General features: G+C 41.8%; 1 protein-coding gene across 2 annotated transcripts; it reads right to left on the bottom strand.

Annotated features, from left to right (window-relative positions):
* Positions 1-983: 983 nt before the first annotated feature.
* Positions 984-27,423, bottom strand: GALNT15 (polypeptide N-acetylgalactosaminyltransferase 15). Of its 2 annotated transcripts, XM_062602077.1 has the most exons (11): positions 27,153-27,423; positions 25,694-26,215; positions 21,017-21,183; positions 20,107-20,311; positions 12,512-12,679; positions 11,762-11,879; positions 10,791-10,985; positions 7,005-7,136; positions 6,407-6,508; positions 5,427-5,567; positions 984-4,477 (listed from the first exon to the last, which is right to left on the bottom strand). In XM_062602077.1, exons 1-11 carry the CDS (start codon positions 27,176-27,178, stop codon positions 4,331-4,333), a joined length of 1,923 nt encoding a protein of 640 aa, XP_062458061.1. In that variant the 5' UTR covers positions 27,179-27,423; the 3' UTR covers positions 984-4,330. The 2 variants fall into 2 exon arrangements, with proteins under 2 accessions (XP_062458061.1, XP_062458062.1); XM_062602078.1 differs by lacking the exon at positions 27,153-27,423 and having other exon boundaries at positions 25,708-25,899.

Raw genomic sequence — 27,423 nt, 5'->3', positions numbered from 1 at the left:
TATTACAGACTTTTCTGAAAATTCACGTTCTTACTGTGTTGGGATGAGGTTACGCAGTCACACAGCACCCTCACAGTGGGGTCTCTCAGTCTGTGAACAAAGATGCTATCTTAGGAAGAGTGCTGCTGGATGTAAGCTTATCTGAGGAAACTGCAGATGGTAGCAAGGAAGTCTGGTTTTGGCTGTCTTCTCTATGCCTGAACCCAAGCCAGATCTGGGGGGAACTGAAAGAGGTGGGCACTGGGATTGGGCTCCTGGAAGGGATTTTAGCCTGGGTGCCCTCTGGGTGATGTTCCTTCCACCTAACTCCCATTTAAAGGCTACATATGCCATCTAAATTAATCATTAAGACTCCCTCTGATCAGTAGAGAAAGTGAGCACTTCTAGATAGTGACTGACCCATCTTCTTTAAATACATTACCTTTGGAAGAGGTCTCTGCTAACCAGTAGAAGCAGCCTAAACAATTGCTGTTCTTCAGGGGGTTGCAGTTAACAGAGGTGAATCCTGTCCATATTTAATGCATAATAATCTCCAAGTGGGATAGCTGTTTTGCAAAAAAAAAACTAACCCACCATTTGCAGCTAGAAAGACATCAACCCCACTGTGCCTGTTACCCCAAGTCATGGAGCCAGACTGTTTTTCTAGTACATCCTCCCAAGCCACCTGGTGAAGAAGCAGCTGTAAGCTGTCTCAAGGGTGTGCCAGGGATTGTGCTTTCCAGAGATTCCACTTCTGTAGTCCCTATTCAGACCTTTTCACTGAAACTTGATAGGAATTCTGACACAGGACTATAAAGACAAACCCCCTCCAAGAAGCGAGTGGAGACAGGATCCTCCTGTACATTCCTGTAAGGCCATTATGTGATGGCTAAATGAAGGTATTGCCACTGGAGGCTTTCCAACAGGGTTCTTTTGCAGCTATTATGGAGCATAAGGAAAAAGAACCATCGACCAATCATATCACAATGGACAGAAATACAACATTTCATTGTGCACTGGTATACTTTATTCAGGGCAGAAGTGTGCAGTTTGCATAGCTGAAAAACATAAGCCAAGTTACCAGTATTTGCAAGACACTCCTTTTTCACATTTCACAGTCACTCTTCCAATACATTTGTAATTTGAATCAAATTGCTGGAGATCAAATGAGATACAAAGGCGGAATTTGAAAGCTCTCACTCACGTCACCTTCCAACTGTTATGAAAATCTAGGCTGTTACTGTCCTTGTTCTGGTTACCTCAGCATAACCCCATTCCTTCCTGGGGAAATCTGTAATAGAAGCTATTGCATTTTAGGAAGCAGACAGTATTACAGCTGCATCAGCGTCTCTAAGGGAGGACCTGGAGGCACTGACAGATACCCTGAACATTTCTGTGCTACAGGATTTATCCTAACAGTTGCTTTAACCTTCCCCCTGTTCAAACTTCAGGTTAATACATGGAACAAATGCTGCTATTCTGTTTCCCTGCACTAGTGATGACACCTCACCTAACAGGACAAGCCCCAGACTTTGCCAATACTGATTGAATCGACTAGGTTTACGTTTAAAAGTAAGTTGAAGATTACTTCAGGCTTTTATGTTCTTCCATTTCCAGTGAGCTGGAAGAGGAATAAACCAGGCTATTTAGTAAGCGCTGTCAACTGAAAGGTGACCTGTTCTTGAATCTGGCCTTTTATCTCAGCTTCATGGGTGGGTTTGGCTCAAAGCACTAGTGATGCCTGGGCTGACAAATTCAAAGGAAAAGGTGGAGTTATGCTATAAGATGTTTACTTGTGTTATGCTGGAATTCCTTTGCTCTTGCCCAAGGCTGTACTTTGGAGGCCTTCAGAGATAAAATTGTTCCTTCATGCTTGCCTGAAATATTGTTTTCTTATGTTTTCCTCTTGTCAATGGGAATTAGAAATGAAATGTTGTCCCTGACCAAATACAGAGCTAAAAGTAATTGTGTGTTTTGTGATGCTCGAAGTGTTGCTGTCTGCTAGTTTTGAGTGAAAGATGGGCAAAAATGAGGAAAACACACCAGCACCCTTAGCAGGGATGCTTTGTTGAGCCCCTTGTACAACCTGTGTGAGGAGAAGAGTCTAGTTGATGGATCTAACCACAGGGGCAAAAGTGTAAATGACCACAAATTGGTTGGTACAACCAACCAACCATTTAAAAGGCATACAGGAAGGAAACTAGGAAATATAGGGGATAGATGTTTTTCCTTTGGATTTTTTTTTTTTGGTTGGTTTTGTTTTGGGTTGTTTTTTTTTAATATTTATATTAGGGGAAGTGTGCTCCATGGTATGGCCCACAGTCTATGTCCCCTGGCTGTCCCCATATGGAAACCAACTAGACCACAGACCCTTCTGGCCTGTACTCTGGAATTCAGTTCCCTTGGAAACTGAACACATACTTACACTGTTACTAAAAGCAACGAGTATAAAACCAAGTATTTTTTAAATGGTACCAAACCATATCTTTTCATTTTATTGTTGGAAGAGGTATAATGTAAGGTACTTTTCTATTGTACATATATCTACAGCAAACCTTACTTTCTAGGTTCTGATCATTGTGTTAAAAGCAGTACAGGATGTCCATGTCTCTTCAGTTTAATTCCAAAGATTTCCTCTCAAAACAAAAAATGTTTTCATTCTTCTTTGTGATAAATCCCACTTGTTATCAGTGATCATATTTCTATATACATTTTTTAACATTAAGCTAAATGCTGAAGTGTAGAATCCAAAATAGAATAAATAACACATAATTTAAAAATCTGACATACTTATAATTTAAAACAAAGGAATCACATGTCAATAAAACAGCATATATGCCATTTTAGAAGTTCTCTTTTCTTACCCTCAGTATGGGCAATGATCAGGGGTCACTTGGGGTTCTGAAGAAGTTGCTACCATCCTTTCAGCTGAAAGTTGAAGCATTGTCAAGAATATCACAGGAAACTTTAAATGACACAGCAGCAAATGGTACTAGATCCTGATGCTGTCAAAGAGTAAGTGGTAATTAGGAAGATTGGAGCAATGCCTGAACATGGTGTAGAATCTGTGGCACTCAAAGCAGAGACCCCACTGGGAAATGTTTTGGACAGCACAACACAAAATGCTGTTCGTGTCTTCTGTCGTAATCAGTTTTATATGCCTGAAACCAATTTATTACTATTTAACAAGAGCAGGTGGCTGGAAGGCTCTGAGCATATTCTGCTGTTCTTCCTTTCTCTAACATTCAAACAATGGGCTTTACATTAAAAAAAATATAAAATAATCTGTCTCTTGGGAAAAAAAGGTCTCAAAACCAAATTAAGCTTTGTTAATGATGCCATTATCCTTTACAGTGTGAGAGACCTAACTCATGCTGCAAGTGGAAGTAGGCACCAGTATTTTCTTCTTAGGTAGCCACTATTGAAACAGGCTCTTTCCCTTCATTTGATGTTTTCAGCCGGCACTTCTGTCACTGTAGCTTTATAAGAGCAAATGGATGCCACTGATGCTTTCCATTTCAAAATAAGCAGGAAAGTTCTTACCCTTCTTTCTAATCTAGCTCAATCATCTTCCATAGTCCACAAAAAGTTTCCTGAAGAGTTGTTCTTAAATTGCATGAAAACAAAACCAAAAAAATGCTAACATTTTAGTCTCATTCTCCCATTCAAATCAGACTGTGGACAAAGGATTTAAGGAAGGGTGTGCCAAACACTGAGGACTGTTGGTATTCCAAATCAATTACAGCAGTTAGTGCCTAATTAAGTGCTAATTTTTGTTCTATGCAGTCTCATAGAGGGTAGAAATTTGGCTCAGGCGACTTGGAACACAAAATTTGAGCTATTAGATGTGAAAACATCTACTACTTCTGTGCATAGAAAATCTACTTTGTTTTATGTGAGTTGAGTGCTCTGTAAAACAAGGCGAAACTCTTATCCTGGTTTGGCTGGCTTCCTCCTACAGTTTCAGAAGTTTCACAAACATTTGTTTTCCTGTATCCTCACAAGTTACAGAATATGCTGAAGACAAGTTCGCTGGCAGCCAATTTTCCATGTTTCCTTCAAAGGAAAACTCAACTGTCTTCTGCAATAGCAGAGCTGAGAATCCCTTGATGCTCACAGTATCTTTATTCCCTGCTTCACAGAATAAATAGAATTTTTAGCTAGAGCTGAATAGGCAAGGAACTGATGGCAATTATTTGAGCCAGGCTTTCAAAGGAGAGACCTTCATAACTTCCTTGCATGCAACAGCAAACACAAAACATTGTTCTTGTCCATGCAGGAAATGTATCTTAAATCCCAAACAGAAGTAATGTTAGACTCTGGAGGCTTGACCTCCACAGAGACCTGTCAGTCATCTCTGGCGCAGCATATGGGAACGTTCAAATTGCCACACCTGATAGGCATTCTTGTTGCATGCAGATAAAACCAAGTCCTTCTCATCTTCACTCTTTGCTGCTTCTATGCATTTGCCAGAAAGGACGTGGACAATCATTCCATTCTACAAGATGGGAGAAGGGAAAAAAAGAACACATCAAAAAGAAGGGTTTTCCAGTAAAAGCTAGGCCATGTTTCTGAAACTTTTTACATACAATAGATCATCAGTAATGACTGGGTATTCAGATTTTTGCAGTATTGCTCTAAACATAATGGCTGGGTTTAGCTTTTAGCCCAGGGCATGGTGAGTATTCAAAATTCCTTTCAAAGCTGACCGGATTGGTAGGTACAGAACTCAATACATCTCTTTCCACCACTATTTGTTTCCTGTGGGTACAGGTTGTCATCAACATCAACTACAGACCTACAGACCACAGATTTTCAGAAGGACCCATGCTTCCCTTCCTTAGGAATCAAAACAAATTACAGCAGGAACTGTACCAGAGGATTGCAGCATCCCTAGAACTACAGTCACTACTATTTTCCAAGGCTGTCCTAAAGCATGACTTTTTTCAGTCTTGTAGAGGAGCTCCTGCACAGCCGAGTGAAGTCCACTGAATAAATACCAAATTCCTCTAAATAGGAAGTTTGCTCGTCTCTTACAATGCAGGAGATTTAATGTTCCCCTACTCCCAAAGGGCTCTCATTTGGCTCGGTTCAGGATTCACAGAGCCTTCCTCTGCCAAAAAGAAGTGGGCAAGATTTGCCCTGCTCTTATTTTCATAACTGCTGATTCTGATTCTATTCCTATAAAGCCAGTAAGACAAACAGTTAAAACAAGGACATATGAATTCAGATAGGATTCCTATAATTTGTATTTTTAAACCAAATTTATTTCACATAGACAGTGTAGAGGGGCAAGAGGCATCCTACATTTCCTGGCTATAAATGGTACACAAGTGAAACTTCCCCTTCAAATACCTCATCCTTTCCCCACCCAAGAATCTTGCCAATCACCCAGTGATCCCACAGCCACCATCAGCTGCCTTCCCCTCACAGCAGCCACTACTGACCTCCTGGACATCCCAGTGCTGGTGACTGTTGTCTGTCTCCTTTGTACAGTTTTGAGGGATAACCTTCCCATGTCTGACATCTAAGCAAATCAGTGGAGCAGAACCGAGCCGGATTTCCTTCATGCTGTTATATTCAAAGTGCTGGAAAAGGGAGGGTTTGTTTGAACAATGATGGAAGGACAACCCAATTCAGTTTTAAATGCTAATTCCAAAAATAATTTCCTGTACATGCTTGCTAAGATGCAACCCAAACATGAGTGATGGTGACCCAGCAGCCTTGACCTTGCAAAGCAGTCCCCTCAGCTAGCTAATTCTGGTGTAATTATTTACCTAAGGTAAGGCTTTGTGGAATGCAATTATGGATAAAGTAAACCCATCATATAATAAAATTTTCCAGTTTAATAAATATTTGAACAGATGGGTGTTTCTGCCAGCGTCTGCACACGCTGTAGTTAGAAATGTGCCTGCAGCTCATCCTGAGCTCTGTGGAAGCAGCAGAACTTGCTTGGGACTTGGAGTAAATATCTGCAGTCAGTCTGTATTGGTTTGGTTTCTCTTGGTGATAGTCTGATGCCAACCTGGGAGCTTACATGAATTGCTCTCCTGTCTTTTGACTGCAGTTTAAGCACTAAACTAGGCACTAATGAAGAAACCCATCCCCATTATTCTGATATTGTTACATTTTACTCCCAGACTTTCTGTTCTCCGGACACCACCAAACATACGAGCGAGTAGGCACTTAATGATGTCTGCTGGAGCAAAGCATAGGTATCTGGCCTCAGTGACACATGGAACATTGCCGTGTTTCAAATGACACTCAGATGCAGAAAAATGGGTGTCATTGCTTTAGCACATGTCTAATTTTGAACACATCAGTGTTTCCACTAATGCCAACCCAGTCATTTTTATGTTGGAGTTACTGTTTTCTGGATGGTTCCCTAAATCTGATGCAGCGCCTATAAACTTCAAATATACAGTACCTGGGTTATACTGTCACTGCAAGGGAAGAGTTCGATAGAGCCTTCTTCAATGGCTCTTCCAGGTCTGTAATCTGCACAGAAGCCAACACCAGTATTGTAAAGCTGTAAGTAAAGGTTTATACTGAAATAAGGCACAATCAGATACAAACAAATATCCTTCAGCTAACTTTTTTGGTGATTGTATCCATTTATGATATATGGTTTTGCTCATAATTCGGGCTTTTTTTCTTTTCTCTCAAACTAGATCTTGCATATTGATCTTGAAAAATGATCTGATATAAAAAGGCCATCTGCATGAAGCAACACAATTCTTTTCCTTTACTAATGGGACCTAAGGAAACTAAGGTTAGGATCCTCTGAGCTTTAGACAATCTGGGTTCAGCTCCTGGCTGGCTTTCAATGTTTATGTGACCAGTTGTTTGTCTCCACTGTTCTATTCTTTCTCCTCCTATCCTTCTTGCATTGTTTGTTTGGACAAATGTTTCAAAGCAGGAACAGCCTCTTGCATTATGCTGAGTACTTGGTACATGGAAGCAATACTGTGGTCTTTGAGCAATGCAAACCCACTCCTCATTCTTTATAGCGTATTTTCTCTTACCTTGCCAGAGAATCCTGGTGTGTCTTCAGGTTGGGAGAGCTCAGGGTACACATTTGATACAAACCACTGGAAATTTCTACAGCCCAGTCTCTTTTGCAGCTGAAGGCGCTCGCTGCAGTCTGGCTTCTCTGCCTTTACGGAGAAGGCATAGGGACAGCAAGGTTACTGGTATATTTGTGTTAGAGATGTTAGAAGTGAAAATGACTACATAGGAATTATTTCTACCATCTCTTCTATCCTGCATGTTATAGAAACTGATATATATCTATTATTAGTACACAGAGGAGGAGGACCAGCTATAGCCTTCCTCCAACTTTGTACTAAAACAGCATTTAGTCTGGCATTATGATGGAAGCAAATGTTTCAGAAGTAGCATACACTGTAAAAATAAATATTTCCTCTAAAAGTTATTATTATACTTCAAGATAACTTGGTCATTTTTTAAATTAAAAAGTCAGGACCAAGCTTGATATTTGTTAAACTGAAATCAGTGGAATTGCATTAGATGATTGTCATTCAGTACAGAATTTGCCCCATCAATTAAAATTCAATTTCCTGGCTTTTAACAGCCCAAATTACCCAGTTATTGTCAGTCCTCCAGGGTAGGAGGATGTTAAGTGATGAGAGAGTTTAACCCAAAATATAATCTATCCCATTATTATCTGATAGTTACTAAATCTTGTAAGTGAATGTGTTCTGTGGCTATAAAGGCATAAAACTTTTTCTATGATTTATGTGTTTTCTTGAATTATATGCACACAAAATCAGCTCTTGCCCTTCCTGGTAGCAATTCTGTTCTGAAGAAAGACAAATGTCTTCAGCCCTTGGTGAAGCTATGAGCGTCTGCACTGCAAAGGACTGACAGTTGGAATATTTGAGGGTATTTAGCACTGAAGATGGCTAACATTTCTGAAAACCTCTAGGCAGGTAAGTGTCAACCCTTCAGTTTCAGAACTACATGAAACACTTCTCTAAATCTCTCAGTGCTCAAATACTAAAATACTTCACCACCCTGGATTCTCTCTGCTCTTTCTCGCCAGCTGTAGACCTCCCCCTTCACATTTCTACGTTTAAAAAATGGAGGTTTGGATTCCAGGAAACTGGACTGATTCCTACATCAGAAATTAAAATTCGTAATATAAGCAAAGAACTGCCTGTAAATAACTTTCCCTCAGACCGGCTATCTCTCTGCATCCATAAGAAAGAGAAAAGGGCTTTGTTTTCCATGCCTGGAAAACACTGACAAATGAAGGGCCTTTGATATCAAGGGAGAGGTATCAGTTTCTGAAGGCAGGGAGTGATTGAAGAGATCAGTCATGCCATGTGGCACTGTTTGCCAGCCGCAGTAAGCTGCATCAGCAAAGCTCGAGAGTTGCAATAGGTTAGAGAACCTCACAGTTTAGATATAGTCTTAAATTCAATAAGCATAACAACAAGGTTCAGCAATTTAGCACCACACAAACCTGCTTCCAAGAGGTTTTCTTGGAAAAGAGAAATAAAGAAGTGAAATGGTCCCCTAAAATGAGGTGTTTCTCATGAGACTGCTTTGGCTGAAGAAGGTGATGGCAGGAAATCTCATTTTCTCATACTAGTTACATTCTGCAGTTGATGCTGAATAAGTGGTGTAAATAACGTAAAGAAAATAATTATCAGTGTAAACCAATCTGAAAGGAAACTATTCTTGTAAATGAAATCTATCAACCACCACACAAGAAAAGGAGAAAAAGAGACAGTGGCTGAAATAGTGGAGAGCTGGGAAGCGCCTTATTCATCTGCATTAACACTCATGCCACAGGAATCCTGTGCAAGATGTGATTCAGACCGTAAACCAAGAAGACTTATAAAGCAAGCTAAACGGGGCCACTGGTTATTTTCTGCAGTGGGCTCTCAGAGATTTTTGTAGTGGCCAATAGGTGGCTCCGCTCACCCTCTCAGAGCAATAAATCCCCGCAGGGCCCATCTGCAGCTGAGCGTCAATAATGTCATTGCTTCCTTGTGTCTTTTGAGTAACATCTCGCTGCACTGACATACTGAAAATATTGGCTGTGAAAGAAAGGAACAAAGAAAAGGGCCTTTTATGTTATGGTATGCTGAGCACAGAGATCATAAAATTGATCGTTTGAATGAGCATCTTACTTAGAAGTATTAAGAGTATACTGGCTAGAATGAACTCTCAGGCAAAAGGTCATGGTGCTTACAGCTAGTCAACTGCAGCATTGGTGGCTGTAGTTTTTAGTACAGAAAATTGCTTCTGAGTTGACAAGAAAGGCCTTCAGGAAATTATTAAATGATTTAAGGGCCTAACTGCCCATCTTAAAAGACTTGGCCTAGTGTTCTCCTTCCAGTTACACAGCTGTAACACTTGCAAGTCAATTAACAGGTGCCTGGCCAGTGGAGTTCAAATAAAGAGGGAGAAGCTTTTAAAAAATGTGAAAATAGAATGAAAAGGGAAACATGATGGGCTCAGACTCTAGGATTACCATAGCAGGCTGACTCAGGCAGCCTGAGATGCAGGTCCACTGGTGGAGCATGAGGAGTTCAGACTAGGCTGACACACAGCTCTTTTCTTCTCCCTACTCTCATGCAGCTCCTGCTGAATTGGCTTTCTTAGTTGATAGTCAATACTGCAATACCTGAGGTGTGCAGGGTTGAAATGCAGGAGTAAAACTGAATGGGACACTTTGCAAATCACCTAGCCATGCTTTGACTTAATGTTTCAGTGGATCTTTTTTGCCTTAGAAGCATGGCATTGCTAAATGAATAGGAAGATGAATGACATGTTTTCATTCAAAACTGCCCCCAGTTTGTCCACTGGCTTGTAGGGCAAGATATCATTATAAGAAAAGGTACTGGAGCCAGAGAATTCCAGACAGCTGCAGCAACATTAAGAACATTATCAACAACTTACCATTAACAACATTAACCACAGCTGCATGATTCTTAAACAAACATTCACTGGTTTGTAATGCATGGGATATACAGTCCCTTGACTGACCCTAATTTGCAATGAATTATACAGTGGCTTAAAATCAAGTATGGTCATTCTGCAGTTGGTGGGTGTGCAGATGATTCAAGTGTGGCTGCATGCCAGGGCTACACCACACACCTGGTTGTAAGCCTGTCTTGGTTTACAGGCTGCCAGGAATCCAGATCCCTGGAGGTCAGACTGCTGTCTGAGTGATGCTTCTAATGAAAAAGTAACATGTAAATAAAGGCTACGTTGAGATCAGACCTTCTCAGTTACAGGCAGTTGCTTCTGCATGCCTGCAAGTTCAGGGGGAAAAAAAATCACCTTTTTTTGGCACTAGACCACTCAGATGAGTTCTCTTTCAGTAGGAGAGACGCCAGTTTGCCACATACCCGTGAATATTACTGAATATCCTCATGAATCACATGAGGAAGACCTTCAGTTACAACAAATTAATCTCCTAGGAGGGCCCTTTGAGCACACACTGCCACTAGCTTCCACTTCAGGTGCACTGAAACCCTCTACATCCTATCAGTGGAAAAATAAATCAGAGCTTGTTGGGCAAGCTGAAGGAGTCATTCAGAGGAGTCATACTCTAAAGAGATTTGATAACTTCAGCATACAACTCCTAGGCACAAGTTTCTTTCCTTCTTGATCTGAAAGCTACTTCCATTGGAAGGTTTCATACAAACTGTCCCCAGCACCATGCACGTTGAATGTTTGACTGCACACAGACACCCCCACGCATATTCCACCCCCTTTACCTACCTCAGCACACACTCATTCCCTCAGAAATAAACCACTGCAGATGTCTTTACCTTGCTGATTAAGAAAGCCACTGTGTCATGCTTGTAGAAGTTCTCTTTAAAAGGGCCCAGCCAGGTCTCTGCTATTCGGATTTTGTTCCTCACAATGGCATCTTCATAGGAGAAAGCATGGGGAAAGTGATTTCGATAGACATGCCCAACTCGGGAGCATGGAATAATTTCTACAGAGCCACCACAGAGCCAGGTCTGAAACACAGATGAAAACACAAAAAGAGTTTGCCTTATGTAGGTTACCTATATCTAAACAGGAGAAGCTCCCTTACTATAGACTCTGCCTCAGGAAATGCTAATCTGCACATGGCTGGAAACAGCAAGAACATTATTACGTGCTTCTTCATACATTGTTTCCCACAAATACAGAGAAGATACTGGGCAATCAGACATTTGATTCTGAGTATGGCTATTTATAGGTTTTTTTATGTTTTTCTGTGCACAAACAGTGCAGTGTAGTGAAGACACCAGGGACACACCTTCTTTTGTCTGGGACATTAAAGACTCTACACCCTTTGTGTCTGCAGTTTTCATTGCTTTTTAATATCAGTTCCTCTTTGTATCCTGAAAAAAAAACAATGCAAACAATTTAATATAAACAATTCAGTATTTAAACTACAGGTTGGCAAAGAAATAAATCTACTCTCCCTTTGGTGCATGTTAAATGCCAAAAAAGACTAGGCAGCTTTGAGAAGGTGCTGAAACCAGTGACTCAGTCCTCAGGAAGATACTGATAGCCAATGAAACTTCCTTCTCCTGACATAATGCTCCTAACGCAGCAGCTGCATGTTCTGATATAGTCCTGACAGACCGTGGAGCGTGGGGATAGATTTCTGCAAGGAAAGTCTTAGCCCCATACCCCAAGATGTTCTGCACGTAACTGCTTTCATAAATTGCTGCTTGACTTTTCATTCAGGTTCCTTAAAAGCCCAATACTTACCACAACTTGGTGTTTTAATTAAGGTTCTTACCCTTATAGATAGCTCCAGATTTTCTGCTCCCCACGTGGTCATGTCAGAGTCATAAGCTCCAATGTTTTGGAAGTAGTGTCGATCCATGGCCACCACTGCACCAGCTACCACAGGACTCCTGCGTAGAAAAGCTTGGAGGTGAATGCTTTGAGTTTTGGTTAGGGAATTACGTAAAGGGTGAAAATCCCACCATTTGCATAGCGATAGTATTACATCACTTGAATCTAGAATGAACTGATTACCTAACCAAAAGAAAAAACAACTGGAACCTAATTCTAGGATTTGTTTGGGGAAGGGAGCCAAGAGCTGACTTATCAAATAAGGCTCATAACACTGAGAAATGTTACATACATGTACATCCAAAACAAGAGATAAACAGATCATGACTAGATGATCTTAAGGTCCTTTCCAACCCTAACTATTCTATGGTTCTATGAAGACATCTGTTTTAACTCTGTATGACCCATCTTTTGCTTTCCCTACAAACCTCCACACCTTGTCTGGTCAGGTTGTGTACTAGTTTTATGTGCTAAATATATTTGTCATGTTGAAAGTATGACTGTAATCTAGTTAGAATGATTACTAAGGGCCAGACAAAGTCAGTGTAAACCAAAAGCCTATCCCTTCAAAAAAACATAAGCTGAGCATATGCAAGTAACCACATCTCTCTCCTGTTAGCTGGAAGATGAGCCAAATTGTACAGTTTTGCTGCTGAGCTGAGCATAGACATATTGGCTGATGGACTGTTACCTGATAGGGCTGATGGAAGACTGTCGTACCTTCTCTTCATGCTCTGGCACTGGTTCCCAATGAAAATTTAGTTTCCAATCAAAAACACCTCGATGCAGGCTCACTGAGTGATAGTACTGAAAAGTCTTCCAGTCTATGACATCTATGACGGGGGAGATGACACTGTTTCTGAAAAAGACAGTAGCCTTGATTTTCAAAGCCAAAGCAAAAATGAAGTTCAAAACTCTATTAATAAACAGTAGTTCTCCTCTTTGACACTGTCAAACACAAACACTCCTCTAAATGTTGAGTGCCCTTACTTTCCCAGCTGATAGTAGTTAAGGTGCTCAGTGCATGGGAATACTGAGGCTGCAGTGAGGAAGCTAAAGATCAATAATTTATTGATAACCTACACTTGCGTTGTCATATAAAGCTATTCAGGATTTTGCGATGAGTTAGCCGTCAGAATTCTCATAAAGATATTTCACACAGAGGCCCCAATCTCTTATGTTACAGGCTTTGCATGGATGCAAAGTGTAAAGCAAAAGGTAATTTTGACCTCACTTTGCAATCCTTTGATTTTCCTGTAGATACTCAACACACTTCATGAGTTTATTGCTTTTGGTCACTTACCCTTATTTTGTTCTGCTGGTTGTTTTGAAAAAAACATTTATCACTGAGTTAATAAATCAGTTTCTGTTCAGATTTTATCACAAGCTTAAAATGCTCCTGCAAATGTACTGTCACAGTGTGGAATCTACTTTTAAGAGCTAGAACAAAGCCATTGCACTGTAAACAGCATGATTCCAATTTGTGTTCTAGAGTAAGAGAATCCATACAGCAAATCATTCTGGAGTAGCTCTTGCCCTAGAAAATAACTTCCTGTTAAAACTGAGGGAGAGAAATTGAATTATCAATTTTGGGGCCAAAAGTAGGAGGTTTTATCTTCTCTTTTTAAGATTGATAAGTTGGTCATTTATAAGAGCACTCTTGAGAGAAATATGCTTAAAACGTAATATTATCGGTAAAGAAAGGACATCTCGGGAGTCCCCAGTGTGCTTTGCCTTTTTTACTTTTCTGAGGCAGAGACCAGCCAGCCGAGGAAGATGGTAGCTCCAGGTCATGTTAATGTAATCTTGACATATCTTCTCTGCCTTTACAATCACTACAATAATGTTTTTTCAGTATCAGGATGTGGGGAAACTCCAAACTTTGCTTTATCACAGTTACCATTTCCTGTGGAGTATTTTAAAAGCCCAAGGATAAGCACAGGCTACTGTTAGTGAATTGTATGAAGATGAACAGTGCAGAGGATAGCATTAAAATGACTCAGTTATTCCTTTGTTTCCTAATAAGAACAGACTGTGATGAACTAACAGCAGAAAGATTTAAAATAAAGAAGTGATTATATTTCTCCGCTCAGGTGTAAATCCAGCCTTTGTAATATGCAATAATAGGCACTCTTAGAAACAAGCACTGGGTTTATAAATAGAAAGACAATTTCATGGTCACCTGCAATATTTGTAGGCATGCACATCAAGGCAGTTATTTGCTGTCATTCGCCTGCAGGACTCCAGAAGAAATGGAAAGAAATGATAGTAAAACCAATAAAGCTTATATACTCCCCTGATTCTCTTCATGATACCTGTGTGACATAGTTTGTAATCAGGACAGGAGCAACCACCTCCAACTCAAGGCAGCAGGAGCCTTCCTACTGCAAGGTGTGTTTAACCTTTACTCACTAACAGCATGAAAAGAAAACTGCTTCTAGAAGTTACTTAAAAGGCAGTGTCCTCATAGACTAGCACAAGCAGATGCTTTTTTCTTTAATATGCTGGGGAAAATCCACCTCACAAATTAAATGAATTTTGTAGACTAACCTTCAAAAAAATGAAAAGTCATTGTAATTTCTGCAGCCTGCTGCAATCTCCTGTGTATGAGTATCTGACAACTGCTGTTAGGAGTGTAGTTGCCATTGTGTACTTCCCACCTCAGTTTGATGCTACTTGCTGAAATGCATGTTATCTATTGCTACTTGTTTATCCATCTCATCCAGACAGGACTGAAGAAGTAATAACCCCAGGGTACTTTATTTTACCATTTTGGAGCGAAGAAGGAAATATCAGGAGGGCGTATATGAGTGGAAGCCAATGGAGGCATTGTAGACTAAACCATTCAAAAAACCTTGACCATGAAGACTAGACCACATGTGCATATCTGAGATATAGTTCAGGCAGAGACAATGTGGATACTTGGTTATGCTCAAACATATTCTGGATCAGATGATCCAGACATTTCACATTATCCTACATTTTCATAGAATTTTAGCCATTTGAAACCTGTTCTTTTTGCATCTACCTTAAATTTCTTGCCGCTACAAAACTCAAAACGCCAATGCTTCTAGTATCAGTGCAATTGCTCATAAGAATATGCACCACAGCATTAGTTCTTATTGCAACAACAGTTTATTTTTAATGCACGCTTTTGTTTTGCTTGTTATTGGGTATTAATTCTTCGACGCCACTCAAGAAAAATATCTGCAGTGATGCAATGGATTGTGATGGCTTGGAGACCAAGCAATTATCCAAACTATCTGCAAATTATGACACAGAAAATTACAGTCCTTAAACCAGCTGAAAATAGCACACTGGATAGGTCACATTCTAACCTGGTGTGTAATGTTAGGTCTTCACCTGGTATAAACTGGTGTAGCTCTGCTGAAACCAAAAGAAACACACCTTCTTAAAACTTTAAATGCTAGGAATGTCTTTCTGACCTGAAATAGAGGAATCTGGTAACTTTATCTTGTGTGAATGCTGGTCAATGTCCAATTTTAATTTTAATCAAGCAGTGCATTACCTGTCTTTTGGTATTAATGATTTTTTCTTTTTAATAACATATCTGTTTTCTGCATATTCAGTGATAGTTTGATGTTTGAGTCTAAAGGCAAATCTGCAGCAGAAGCAATTGAAAGCTGGAAAATGTTCTTAGCTATTCTGTTTTGTTTTAACTGGGTAACTGGCAGACGGTCAGCAGCTTCTCGGCACTTTGAAATGAAACACACACTGGCAAACTACTGCTAATTTTACTCTGTGGAATCCAAGGAAAGGGAAAAACAGGAAATTCAAACACAACTATCAGCAAGGCTTTGAACCATTTGACTCATTTGTGCATATTTCAAATGCTTGGAACACACATGAACTACAAAAGGTCACAATTCCATGAAGAAGAGCAACCCAAACAAGAACAATTTCCTGGTTTGGGATTTCTCAACCAAATACAACTGCAAATGAAAATTCTTCCCATGACCCTTTGCATTCACCATGAACATTATGTTCTTTTCTATTTTTAGAAGTAACATGAGGAGAGGAAGATTGAATTAACACATCTGTTTTGAAGTTTTAGATACACTAGTTTTTGGAAGTGCTTTTCATTGATTTGTGCTTTCTTTTGCTGGGAAAGGAACAGATTTTAATATGTTTGAAACCCCCTTTAAACAAGGACAAACAACAATGAAAAAACCCCAAACCCAAACATGAAAGTTACATATTTTGCTCAACCAGTTTCAGAGTGGTTTACTCAAATATTGCCCTACAGACCAGCTCCAGACTAACACAAGGCATATGAACAGTCTCTCTGAATTGATGGACCGCTTATGTGCTAACCACTAAACATACATTTCAGATCTTTGCTAGGTAGACTGCTAAGGAATGCTTTATTTAAAAAAAATAAATAAATCTTTTAAACCTGTCTTTTTTTGTTAAAATATTCAAATCTGTATGTGGGGTATCAAAATCTGTAGGAACAACCAATAGCTTTTCACACTGGACAGTCAGGGCACTGTGCCATAGATCATGCTAAATCCTCATTGCGCCTACTTTTGGCAGTAATATTTGCTTTTGGCTTTATATTCTTGTCTTCAGATTCTTTACCTCAACTTCTTTAAAACAGGTCACCTACTGATCCTGATCAACTGTGAAAGACTGTAAAGAGATAGCATATCTTCACCTAATGTATCATGTAAATGCAGAACATCAGTTTACTGAGTTTGAAGTGAGTGTTATTGGCAAATGGAGGACGTAAAAGGAACAGGCAAAAGGAGCTGTCCCAGTGTCAGGCTGTTATATGTGAAGTATATGGAAAGTTTTCATAACAAGGAGAATAGCAAGGAACTGCATGCTCAGATGCTGGGGTTCCGCGGGCTCTGGATGGATAAGATCATGCTTCCCTGAGTCTGAGAAAAAGTAGAAAACAGATGGCTTATGTATTCAGTAATTCAAAAAGCTGGGGTATAGGCCACTGAGAAGTGGAGGATCAGATGAAAAGAGATGAAGGACCTGTTAAACTGTAGTGCAAAATATTTCCCTTCTCTCTGGTGTATTACCATAAAACTAGAAGCACACACAAATTTTCTGGACAGCGGGACTCTTGTATCTACAAGCAGAGGCTCCAATTCACTCCTGAATGGGAGCAAACATTGGGAGTGGATGAGTGGATGGGAGTGGAATGGGAGCATCCAGTGGGAGTGGATGAGATACCTTTCCACTGCTGTGTTAATTTCTTACTGTTTAACAGCATTTCCATTAAAGATTAGTGACCTAGAATCACAGTCCTAAGTTGAGGCCTTTGAATTTTAGAAATTAGATAGGCTTCTCTGAATAATATCACATACTGCTGTTTTCGAATGTAATATTTGAACTGTGGTATGGGCAGTGCACCAACACAGGGGAAATCAGCCCTTGCAACAAGGAGCAAGGAGAAAGGGGAAAGATCCTAAGGGCAAGCTACCCCTTTGCAAGCCACTCCTCTGCCACAGTTATGGTGCCTATGTCTTTTTAAGAGGTGGAATTCCTTGTCAAGAATATAATCAAGGCTCATTTTGCTTTATGAATTATTCTCAGGAACCGCACTTAGGATCTATTTTTTTAAAAATTAATCCTGCTTCGGCATGGTGGTCACTGGTTTTCGGTTGAAGAAAGAATCTTTTCAAGGCTTCATGGTACAGTTCATAATATGCCCTCTACGCCTTTCACTGCCTTTGGACCGAATACAATCTAGCAGCTGTCTCCTGCAGTCTCCTGGAAAAGGCAAACGCCTTGAAAGATGACTGTAATAATGGCACAGCTGCATTACTATGCACTATGCTACTCACCTGAAATTAGCCTGGAACACAAACAGTTGTCAAATGAAATGATCTATGGGGCATTTCAACGAATTTTCTAATGTTGTCCAGGTATGTACAGTATTCACCCTTGAACAATCAAAATGTCATGGGACGCTACACAAACCATTGAACCATTCTCCAGGCAATATACTAAGCTGATGCACAGCTTCCCAGTCAATTCGTTAGGTATGCTTCACAGAACTAGTCCCAGTCAAGGTGCCCATAAATGCATGAGTAATGATTTTGGAAAGAATACTTTTCTGAAAATAATTTTGTTTGCATTAGTGAATAAAGCCATCATGTAGGGAAGTGAAATGTCAAATATCTGTCCAATATTTCCACACCTGTTAAAGTGGTATAATTTTTGTCGTGTTTGTCCTGTCTGTAATTACCACAGTCTACTAAGAACTGCAGGGATTTCTGCATTTGTGTGTTTAGCTCACAGTGAGGTCTCAGTTTGGGTAAGGATCTCGCAGCATTGCTGTAAGACAGGTCACAGTAACAGCGGCAGGTCTGATCAGAAGTCTAGAAAATTAGACTTAATCACAATTTTCAAAGTTAAAATCTCCCTCCAGCTCGGTTAAGCTGCTGCAAAGGTCTGAGCTTTGGAAAGGCTGCTTTTTGCCTTGCCAGCAAGCAACTCACCCACTCTGGGTGATTGTTTTCCCATCCTGTCTCTTCAGCAAAAGTGCATGAGTAGGAGCTTGACTGGTACATTAAGAAGAGGAAATATGAATATTTCTCCAGTCACTATGAGCTTTTTTTCACTGCACTTACCTCATTTGGGTAGTCTCAGGGAGTATACATGATTCAATTTAACAGCTCCTCAACTGCTAAATGAGGCCAGGTTGACTATGCTAATGCTTACATTTCCATAGTGATCTCCATGCAAGCATTACAAGCAATTTAAGAAAAGTCATGAATTAACTTCCTTATCAGGTCAGTGTTATTATCACCATTCTTCAGCTGGGGAAAGAGGGACAGGGAAGGAAAGTGATTGCCAGGTGCTCCAGAGCATGTCCTCCCTGTGCAGAGGAGAATGAGACAGGTTCTCTACACTAGCAGCGACAAAGCCTCCAGGCTCAGACAGTGACTGGTACAGCATACAGAAAGGGATGGCTTAGTCCATTCTATTAACCAAATGCTCTATTAGCTTTGCTCCATTAATCCTATTAGCCATTAGTTAACTCAGTGTTAAATTCTGCCCTCCTGGAAGAATGAATGAGCATATAAGCCCTTACAGAGGAAGAGAATCCCTTTCTCACGAAATCTCAGAGCAATAGTAGGCTTGGTGGCTTTGCATTCCCTTAAAAGGGGTAATTTTTGACAGTGAATCACCACACGTGTGGTGAGGTCCTAACTTTCTGTAACTATCTTAATTTCAGCAATACAACATTGAATAAGGACAGTTTTGCATGAACATCAACAATAGACTATAGCTCACGGCAGAAGAACCATGTAGCATGGTCGTAATAAACCATCCAATAAGTCAGCAGACAAAAAAAACGATCTGCTTTTCCAAGGAGGACCTTTTAAAAAGAGTATCCCTGACATCCTAGGGCAGCATTACGCTTGCTTTCAGTATTGGTACTGTTTTTATCTGAATGATGTTATAATTTCTAAAAAAATCATATTAATTCTCTTATAAGCAAACATAATCAGCCATAAAAGCAGCTTGTTCCAGTGCCTAGGAAGAGCCTTTGAAGGTCTTTAGTATGACTATTTAACAGTCTGGTAAGAGTTTTAAAGGTTGAGGTTTTTTAATTTTACTCTCTCTAGCAATTCATTTTTTCCCAAATGGAAAAATGGGTAATGATAGAGATGTTAATGTGTAATATTTTTCTCCCAGAAAAGTCCATTTAATAAAGGTTTTACTCCTATGTAATTCTTGAAATATTTGCAGTGATTTAATCTCTTGAAAGACTTAGGGACTGCATGGTTGAGCCAAGCACCAACCTAAACATGAAGACTCAGAAAATATGAATCTGTATCTTCGGAGAAGGTACAGGTGACACTGACATGTAACTAAACTGGCTCAGCAGAACAAAGCATTTCATCCCTGGTTTCATCACCACGCCATCTAAAAAGTAAAAATGGTGAAGTCTTGCAGTAGTTTCTGTGGTGGCTATTTGCCAATTTGTGAACAGCTTGAGACTGCAACCTTTTTAATTCAGACCACCAGCAAGATTTCTTATAGCTCTAAATGGATACAAACTCTGACAGTTTAGTGATGCTGGATGTGAAGTGAGGGTTATGAGCTGTGTGACCTACCCTGCTTCCCACACATCAGAGTGATGCATGTGGTGTTTAAGGCAGAAAATAAAAGCAGTGTGACCAGAAGGAAGAAGGTAACCTATAGAGGATAAAAAAAAAATATCCAAAGCTTCCCAGGTACATCTCTTTTAGCAGAAATTGGCATCTGAAGGAGCTCCAAGATCAGGAGGATATTTACCGATTGCTGGACAGCCTGGCCAAGAGGGGTTCCAGCCAGCCCTTCTGACACTCGCAGTGTGAATCCATGAAGATGAGCACATCCCCGGTTGCCCGTGCAGCTCCTAGCATCCGACCTCGGATGACTCCAAGCCTCTTGTTGCTCCGGATGAGTTTCACACCATCCAGCTTAGAAATGTATTCACTCAGAGCTGATTTCAGGGGCCCTGTCAGAAACAGAATGGTTACCAAAATGTTTTAGCTTTGATTCAAGATGTTATAGAAAAGCAAATTAGTAGTAGATGATACATCTTGCTGGTAAAATGCTTTGGGAGCATTTGTTTTACCTGGCCAAGTAAGCCAGGTTCCAAATATCCCCACAGCAGCAAAATGCCGAAGAGAAGTAGAGACTGATGGAAACTGAGATTCACTAGGTATGAAGCTATTCCTGTAAGAAACTTTATAGCCTCCTACCCTTTTTTTAGCAAAAGGTGGTTGTTCTCATAATCTCATAAAAGGCGCAGATCAGAATGAGATACTACAGGTGTTTGGCTTTCCCAGGCTCTTGGATTGCTTTAGCAATGTGGAGTTTTCCACTCTATGCTTCAGCCAAAGTCCAAGTCTGGAAATTATGACAGCAGATCTGGTCCAGTGGGAAGACTAAAATTTGCATACTATGATTTTATTTTAAAGTAAAAAAAGTTCAGGGTGATTGGAAATGATGGGGGAAAAAAGAAAGTATTAAAAAAATCAAAAGGCTAAGCTGAATTCTAGGGATTGAAGAGTGAAACCTGGCAGCCAGCTCAGAGCTCTGCTTAGCTTTCTTCCTGGGGGTGCTCTTTGTCTCCTGCTTTCCTCGTGCACTTCTTGGAGGACAGTTTCTTCCCTGAAGCTTTGGAAAAAAAACTCACATACAGAGAAATAGGGGATACCTTGCTGGCTGAGATCATCAACCAGGATGATGTCCTTGAGGGACGCCTTTGGGGCTGTGTCCATAATGCTGTGCACGGTTCTCAGCAGAGTAGACCAGGCTTCATCATGGAAACAGATGATGACACTGGCAGTAGGCAGACTGGAGTCATATTCTTGCTGAAGGCACCTGCATGGGATCAAATGAGGGAGACACTGGCAACACTGGTACAACTGGGTACTTTTTTCTCAGAGCAAAGTTGTAAGCTACACCTAAACCTTCAAGGATGGAAACCAGTTTAAAGATCTCAGGCAATTTCTAATGAAAAAAAAGGGAGTATTAAAGTGTCTGAGACTGGAATATAAAATGAAAATATGGGAATGACACTATAAAAATTAAAATACAAAAAAGGAAAGTTTTGCTGTGTTCTGGGATACTTTCTTCTGCTCTGACTGCCTCAAAACACAGAGGTCAAACAGTAATGGTCCAGAAGGCAAAGAAAAACTGAAAAGATAATTAGACAAAGCAGAGAAGGAGATAAAGCAGGTCAGTCAGCCTCCACCAATTCCACATTTTCTCAAGTAACAGAGAAAATAGCAAACTGAAATGCAGTACCTTTAAGACTAGCAAGTAAAAGAATTCATCCGCACAACAGATCAGTATACCTGTGCACTGCCTGACCAGGATCCTAGGGAAGGAAACCAACATCTCAGTCCTGATCCCAGGACTCCTCATTTTCCCATGGGGCCAAGATTTCACCCATGACATTGAAACAACTTCCATCAAAGTTACTGTGAATTAGATGTTGCTTAGATAACTGAAGACTGAAAAACACTTCCTATTCACCCTCACAGTATATGAAAACTGCAAACCCTCATCAGACAATAAGTGTTTCATAAATGTAAGTAAAGGATCTACAAACCACATTCACAACAAAAAGTGTTTTCTGATGTACCAGCCTTGGTTCAGAGACATAGGACATGCTATACTGGCGTAAGAATGCACATTTTCCAGAAAAGGCCTTCAAATGCCCATTATAGGAATGCAGAGAATGTGCCTGTGTATGTGCTTTGCTCACATTAGAAAACACATTTTAAAATCTTTCCATTTTCTGAGTAGCAGTTATTCTGTTTCCTAACTCATTTAACCTCTAGCAACAAGAAGTTCTTCAAGAAATTACAGAATTGGCTGAATGTGGCCCATTGCTATTTCAGCATTTTTGTACTGCCAAGCAAATCCTCACACAGCTTTTACAGTGGTTGTTAAACAATTAGCTACTCAGCAGAACCTCATGTAAGGGATATAATTTTTATATTTCTATGTTTATTACCATTTTACTTAGTGCTTCTATTCATGGACTTAGGCCCTACGTGCTAGACACGATCCAGGACACAAAGCTGCTTATCATTTAAAGGAAGCCGTAAGTGAATGATTTAATAACAAATAAAAATAAATGACTACTATAGAGAAACCAGTGGAATATCAATTTTAAATGAGCACAATTATAATAATTTATTATAGTTTATAATATTTCACATCAATATCGTTTTTGCGTAAAGAGAGATCCTCTTGATGATTTTTACATTGTAATGAATTCGTGTTGTCCTTGGTTTACCGATTTTCTGTAATCAACAAAGCTGTTACTTCACAATTTCATATGGGGTAATTGTTTCCATTTTCAGCAGGATGGAGAAAAGGAGACTCGCATGACTTGGAAGTGTTTGTATTTTCAGGCAGAAGAATCCAGGGGAAATTAAGAAAAGTGAAGATCTGATGCAGGCCCTTTACTACCAGGCAGCTTCCAACGAGGACTATTCAGTACAGCTATTAAGCACCTGTATTTTTCACCATAATGCTACAATGCCTTCTTGCTAGTGCTGTGCTTATAGCAAGAAAATAAGGCTGTGGTGGAATCTTAATTGGAAAAGAATTGAAAATAACTGTACTTGAATACATAACCTAAGTTGTGAGTGTTTAGTTGCCATGGAGATTTGGCAAAGACTTGCAGTAGAGACATCTAATCTTCAGAAAAATGCAAGAGGGTACTGGTATACAGAAATACATTCCCTGTAATTTGAAGCAGTTTTGTAGACTGTCCATCATAAATTGGCATTTCAAAAAGTCAAGGCTGTGACTGATAGGAGACATAGTGATTTAATCCCATTTGTGAAAAATAAGGAATTGTCACATGCTGCAATGAACAGGAGAGCAATTCTGACACAGCAAAGGCACTGCCAACTGTGACTCCCACCCACCTTCAGGAAAATGTCTTGTTGAGATTCAGCTCCCAACAGCACTCAAGTGGAAGCTATGCTTTTGTAATGAAACTCAAAACCTTTTTAGGTACACTGTGAGTTTCTCTTTGCCTGATACGTTAGACACTCAAGCCCAAGAGAGGAAAACAGATCTTTCAGATTATTCCCTGAAATCAGAGCCACCAGGGGTCTTTAAACATGTGAAAATGAGCACTAGAAATATTATTATTATATACATTCTGTGTCTTAACTTCTAAGTTTTCTGATGCATCTTTCCACCGTGTGCTGGAGGAAAGCTGCAGTAGCTTTTGTTACAGGAGGCAAGCAAACCAGGTTGCCACTGACATCCCTTCCCCTCTCCATAGGTATACCTCATCTCATTTTTAAGAGCTGTGATGAATGGTCCTTGGGCAGTTGGAGTAACTGGCTCTCAAGTCTCCAGGTTTCAAAGGCAGCATGAAGGGTTCAAATGTAAGGGTTCAAATGGGGCTTCACACGCAACACTGCTGTGGCCTTACAGCCTGGCCACAGCTGCTAGACACAGTGGTGTTGGCAGGTCTGGTCAGACACACCAATCTCCACCTTCCTTCCTCCCAGGAGTTTCCTTTCAGTGTTTGTCGGGTCACTTGTTATACTAAAAGAACTGAAAGCTCCAACTCCCGACTTATCAGCCCGCAAGCCCAGTGACTCCATAGCCCTGGCAGGGGCCCACCATGAGATCTGTCAAGCCATAGAATGAGTCCTAGCAGTGGGAAGCGGAGGGGTGGCTGCTTGCATTGTAGCATTCAGCACCTGGGCAGAGCAGGGCTGGGGGGGAACACAGCTGCTGAGCCTGCAAAGCCATTCCCAACCAGCTGCGCCATGGCACTGATGGCAGGAGTGAAGTATGAGTGCTCCAAGAACAAACACTTTATAGTGCTCCATGTAATGCTTTGCCTGTGACACTGCAGGACCTAGATCATTGATCCTAAAATGACAGAAAGGACATGAACGGCAGTTCCTTCTTCTCAGACATGAATGCTTGCCACATGAAAGCTCTGCTCCACAAGGATCAGCTAAGCAGGTCGAGGGAGGTGATCCTCCCCTTCTATTCACTGAATAGAAGTGAAGCCGCATCTGGAGTACTGTGTCCAGTTCTGGGTTCCTCAGTACAAGAAAGACAAGCAGCTTCTGGAGAGGGTCCAGCGGAGGCCACAAGGATGATCAGGGGTCTGGAGCATCTCTCTTATGAGGAGAGATTGCAGGAGCTGGTCCTGTTTAGTTGAAAGGAGACTGAGAAGGGATCTCATTAATGCAGATCAATATCCCAAAGGTGGGTGCCAGGAGGATGGTACCAGACTCTTTCAGTGGTGCTCAGGACAGGACAAGGAGCAATGGCCATAAACTAAAACACAGGAAGTTTCACCTCAACATGAGGAAGAACTTTACACTGAGGGTGGCAGAGCACTGGGACAGGCTGCCCAGGGGGGTTGTGCAGTCTCCCTTCTCTGGAGACATTCCGTACCTGCCTGGACACGTTCCTGTGTAACCTGCTCTGGGTGGCCCTACCTTGGCAGGGGGGTTGGACTGGACGATCTCCAGAGGTCCCTGAATAATTCTGTGAGTCCCGTATCCACAGAGCTGGTGTGTATCCACCTTTCGTGCCTGACAGCCCCGCACACCCAAGGCGCCCAGCGCAGAGCATAGGGCCGTTCGCCGTTCCCAGCCCCAGCAGACAGGCAGGCAGTCAGACAGACAGACACACACACACAGACAGGCGGACAACCGCTGGGGTACCAGGGCGTTCCGCGGCACACGGAGCACTCCCCTGCCCGGCACCTGCCGCTGCGGAGCGTGCTCGCCCACCGCTGCCGGCAGGGGGCACTGCTGCCCGCTCTCCCGCCCGCAAGGCGCCGCGTTGCCATGGGTGACGGACCGGGCCGAGTCGTGCCGTGCCGAGCTCAGCCGCCCGGTGCCCGCGGGGAGGGGTGCGGGAGGCGCAGGTAAGGGCGTACCGCAGCCCTCAGCCGGGCGCGCTGCGCTCGTTCGTACCCCGGCGCCCCCAAGGAAGCCGTAGCTGCCTTCACGCCCCTGCCTGTCCCCCTCCACCGTTGCGGGCAATCCTGAGGGCTGGAAGCACCGCCCGTGTGGGCTCTGGCAGCGCCTGCCGCCGTTCCGGGCAGCGCGGGGGCTTGTGTGCCAGGGCCGCGGCTGGGCAGCTGGGACCCGGCTGGGGCGTCTCGGGCTGCCGCCGGGTGCGAGGCCGGGGCCGCGGCGGAAGGCTGGGAGCACCGCTCGGTGTGGGGAGCCGGCACTGCTCCTCGCACAGCGCCCGGGAAAGCGTTACCCGAACCGGAGGGGAGAGGTGGATAGGAAAGACGTGGGGCTTGGAGGAGGAGAGGTTCAGAGGGACGGCGGCAAGAGCCGAGTTTTCTCTCAGAAATGAAATAGGCTGTTTTACTTACAACGGGTGTCGTACCTCAGGCAGCTCCCTGCGCAGAGAGATCCGCTCACTGAGCGCTTCGTTAAAGCCATGGGTGTCCAGGCCGAGCTCCCCGGCAGCCTGCAGAGGAAGGGGCAGGAGCTGGGACTCGGGGTCTCCCTCTGCCTTCCCCTCCGGCCTCCTGCTCTGCTGCTTCACTACCCGATAACCCTTCCTGGCCTTGCTGTGGTTCCTTTTGCCGGTGGGGGACACGACGGCCACGATCAACTCATCCTCCCGCAGGGAGATGAAGGGTGACAGCCCATCCAAAGGGTAATATTGCTGGCTCTCCTCCTGGGTCTCCAGCATCTCTTGGGTCTCCGCAAAGTCCACCTGATAGCCTTCCCGGGGGTTGAGCTCCACAGGCTGGAAAGTCCCTTCCTTGCTCTGGTTGCTGGGTGGATTCAGCATTGTAACCATCAGAAGCAAAAAGCCCAGCATCAGCAACAACAAGAGAAATTGCAGCTTACGTGATCCATATCTGCACTTCTTCCTCAAGAACATACTGTTGGTGACAAAATTATACAGATGGTCATGTTAAATATTACTCGGATCTTCCTCAGACTCTGGTCCTCGGGTTGCAGCAAAGCCCTGGTTTTCACTATCTGCCAAGAGGATTTTTTTGCTCCCTTCACATTTCACTGATGCCGTTTCATGCTTTCCTCTCTATTTACAGACAAAATATAGCATTCCTATTAATATTGCACTTACTGTAGTAAAACGTAGCATGGATCCAGTGAGAAAAAGTAGATCCCTTATGAACAGAGTCCCAGCTTAGGAAAGCACATGTTTATCTGATGAAAAGAGTAAGTAAAGTTTTGATTTTTTTCCTTTATAAATTCTAAGTGAAAAGAAATTCCATTTCTTATAGTTTCCTTCCAGAGTAGACCCTGTTTCTTCAAAGTTTGCAGTTGCTGCCTGGATTGAAGCTCCTTATCTCTGAAAGCAGATCTGACAGCTCTCCCCCGTTCAGAGGCTTCAAGTTAACTGTGATCAACAGATGAGAACTAGTCGGTCCCTGACTTTGTTTCACACATAACTACGGCACTCAGTCAGGAAGCACTTTGCCAGACATAATACAGAGCAGTGTGTGTGTCTTTCTCTTGGTCCTAATGCCCTCACTGTTCGTGTTCTATCAAATCAAAACTTTGCAAAAGCTGAAAGAGGTGAAATATAAGAAGCAAAATGCTGTATTAAAACACAAATCAAGGCATACCACGAATCGCTCTGCTTCTGAGTAACCATATTAAGCTAAGAAAGCTCAGAGCAAGAAGCAAGAATTTTTTTAAATGGAATAAAAGATGTAGTGCACATGATTTATTTAAGGTTAGATTTATTCCTATGGTAATGTGCTAGCTGGAGTATATGAGTATATTTCATATTCAATAAATATTTACAGCTGCAAGGATTTTAACACTGACGTAAGAATGCCAAATTATCACCTGGCAGACTGAAGTTGTCTCCTCATCCATAAATTTGGTATTGCAGGGCAAGCAGCACTTCAAGGTTTTGTTAGTCCAGGAATAACATGTAGAAAGCCTGGGCTGGAACAACAACTACTGACACTGAAAGAAAACAGTAACTTCTGTGACTAAAAGGGGAGCTCAGTCTCTGAGGTCTGTTTGCTAATATTGCTGGCACGGGTGCTAGTGGGCAAGGACAGTGACATTTCTTGCTGCAAGATGGATGCTTGTCCAATGGGGATAGGGATGA

This window comes from Pezoporus occidentalis, unplaced genomic scaffold (assembly GCF_034315485.1).
Source record: "Pezoporus occidentalis ecotype Australia unplaced genomic scaffold, CSIRO_AGI_Poc_V1 ctg75, whole genome shotgun sequence".
NCBI lineage: Eukaryota > Metazoa > Chordata > Aves > Psittaciformes > Psittacidae > Pezoporus > Pezoporus occidentalis.
Note: the sequence above shows the minus strand (reverse complement) of the source record. Positions and strands in the feature narration are given on the sequence as shown.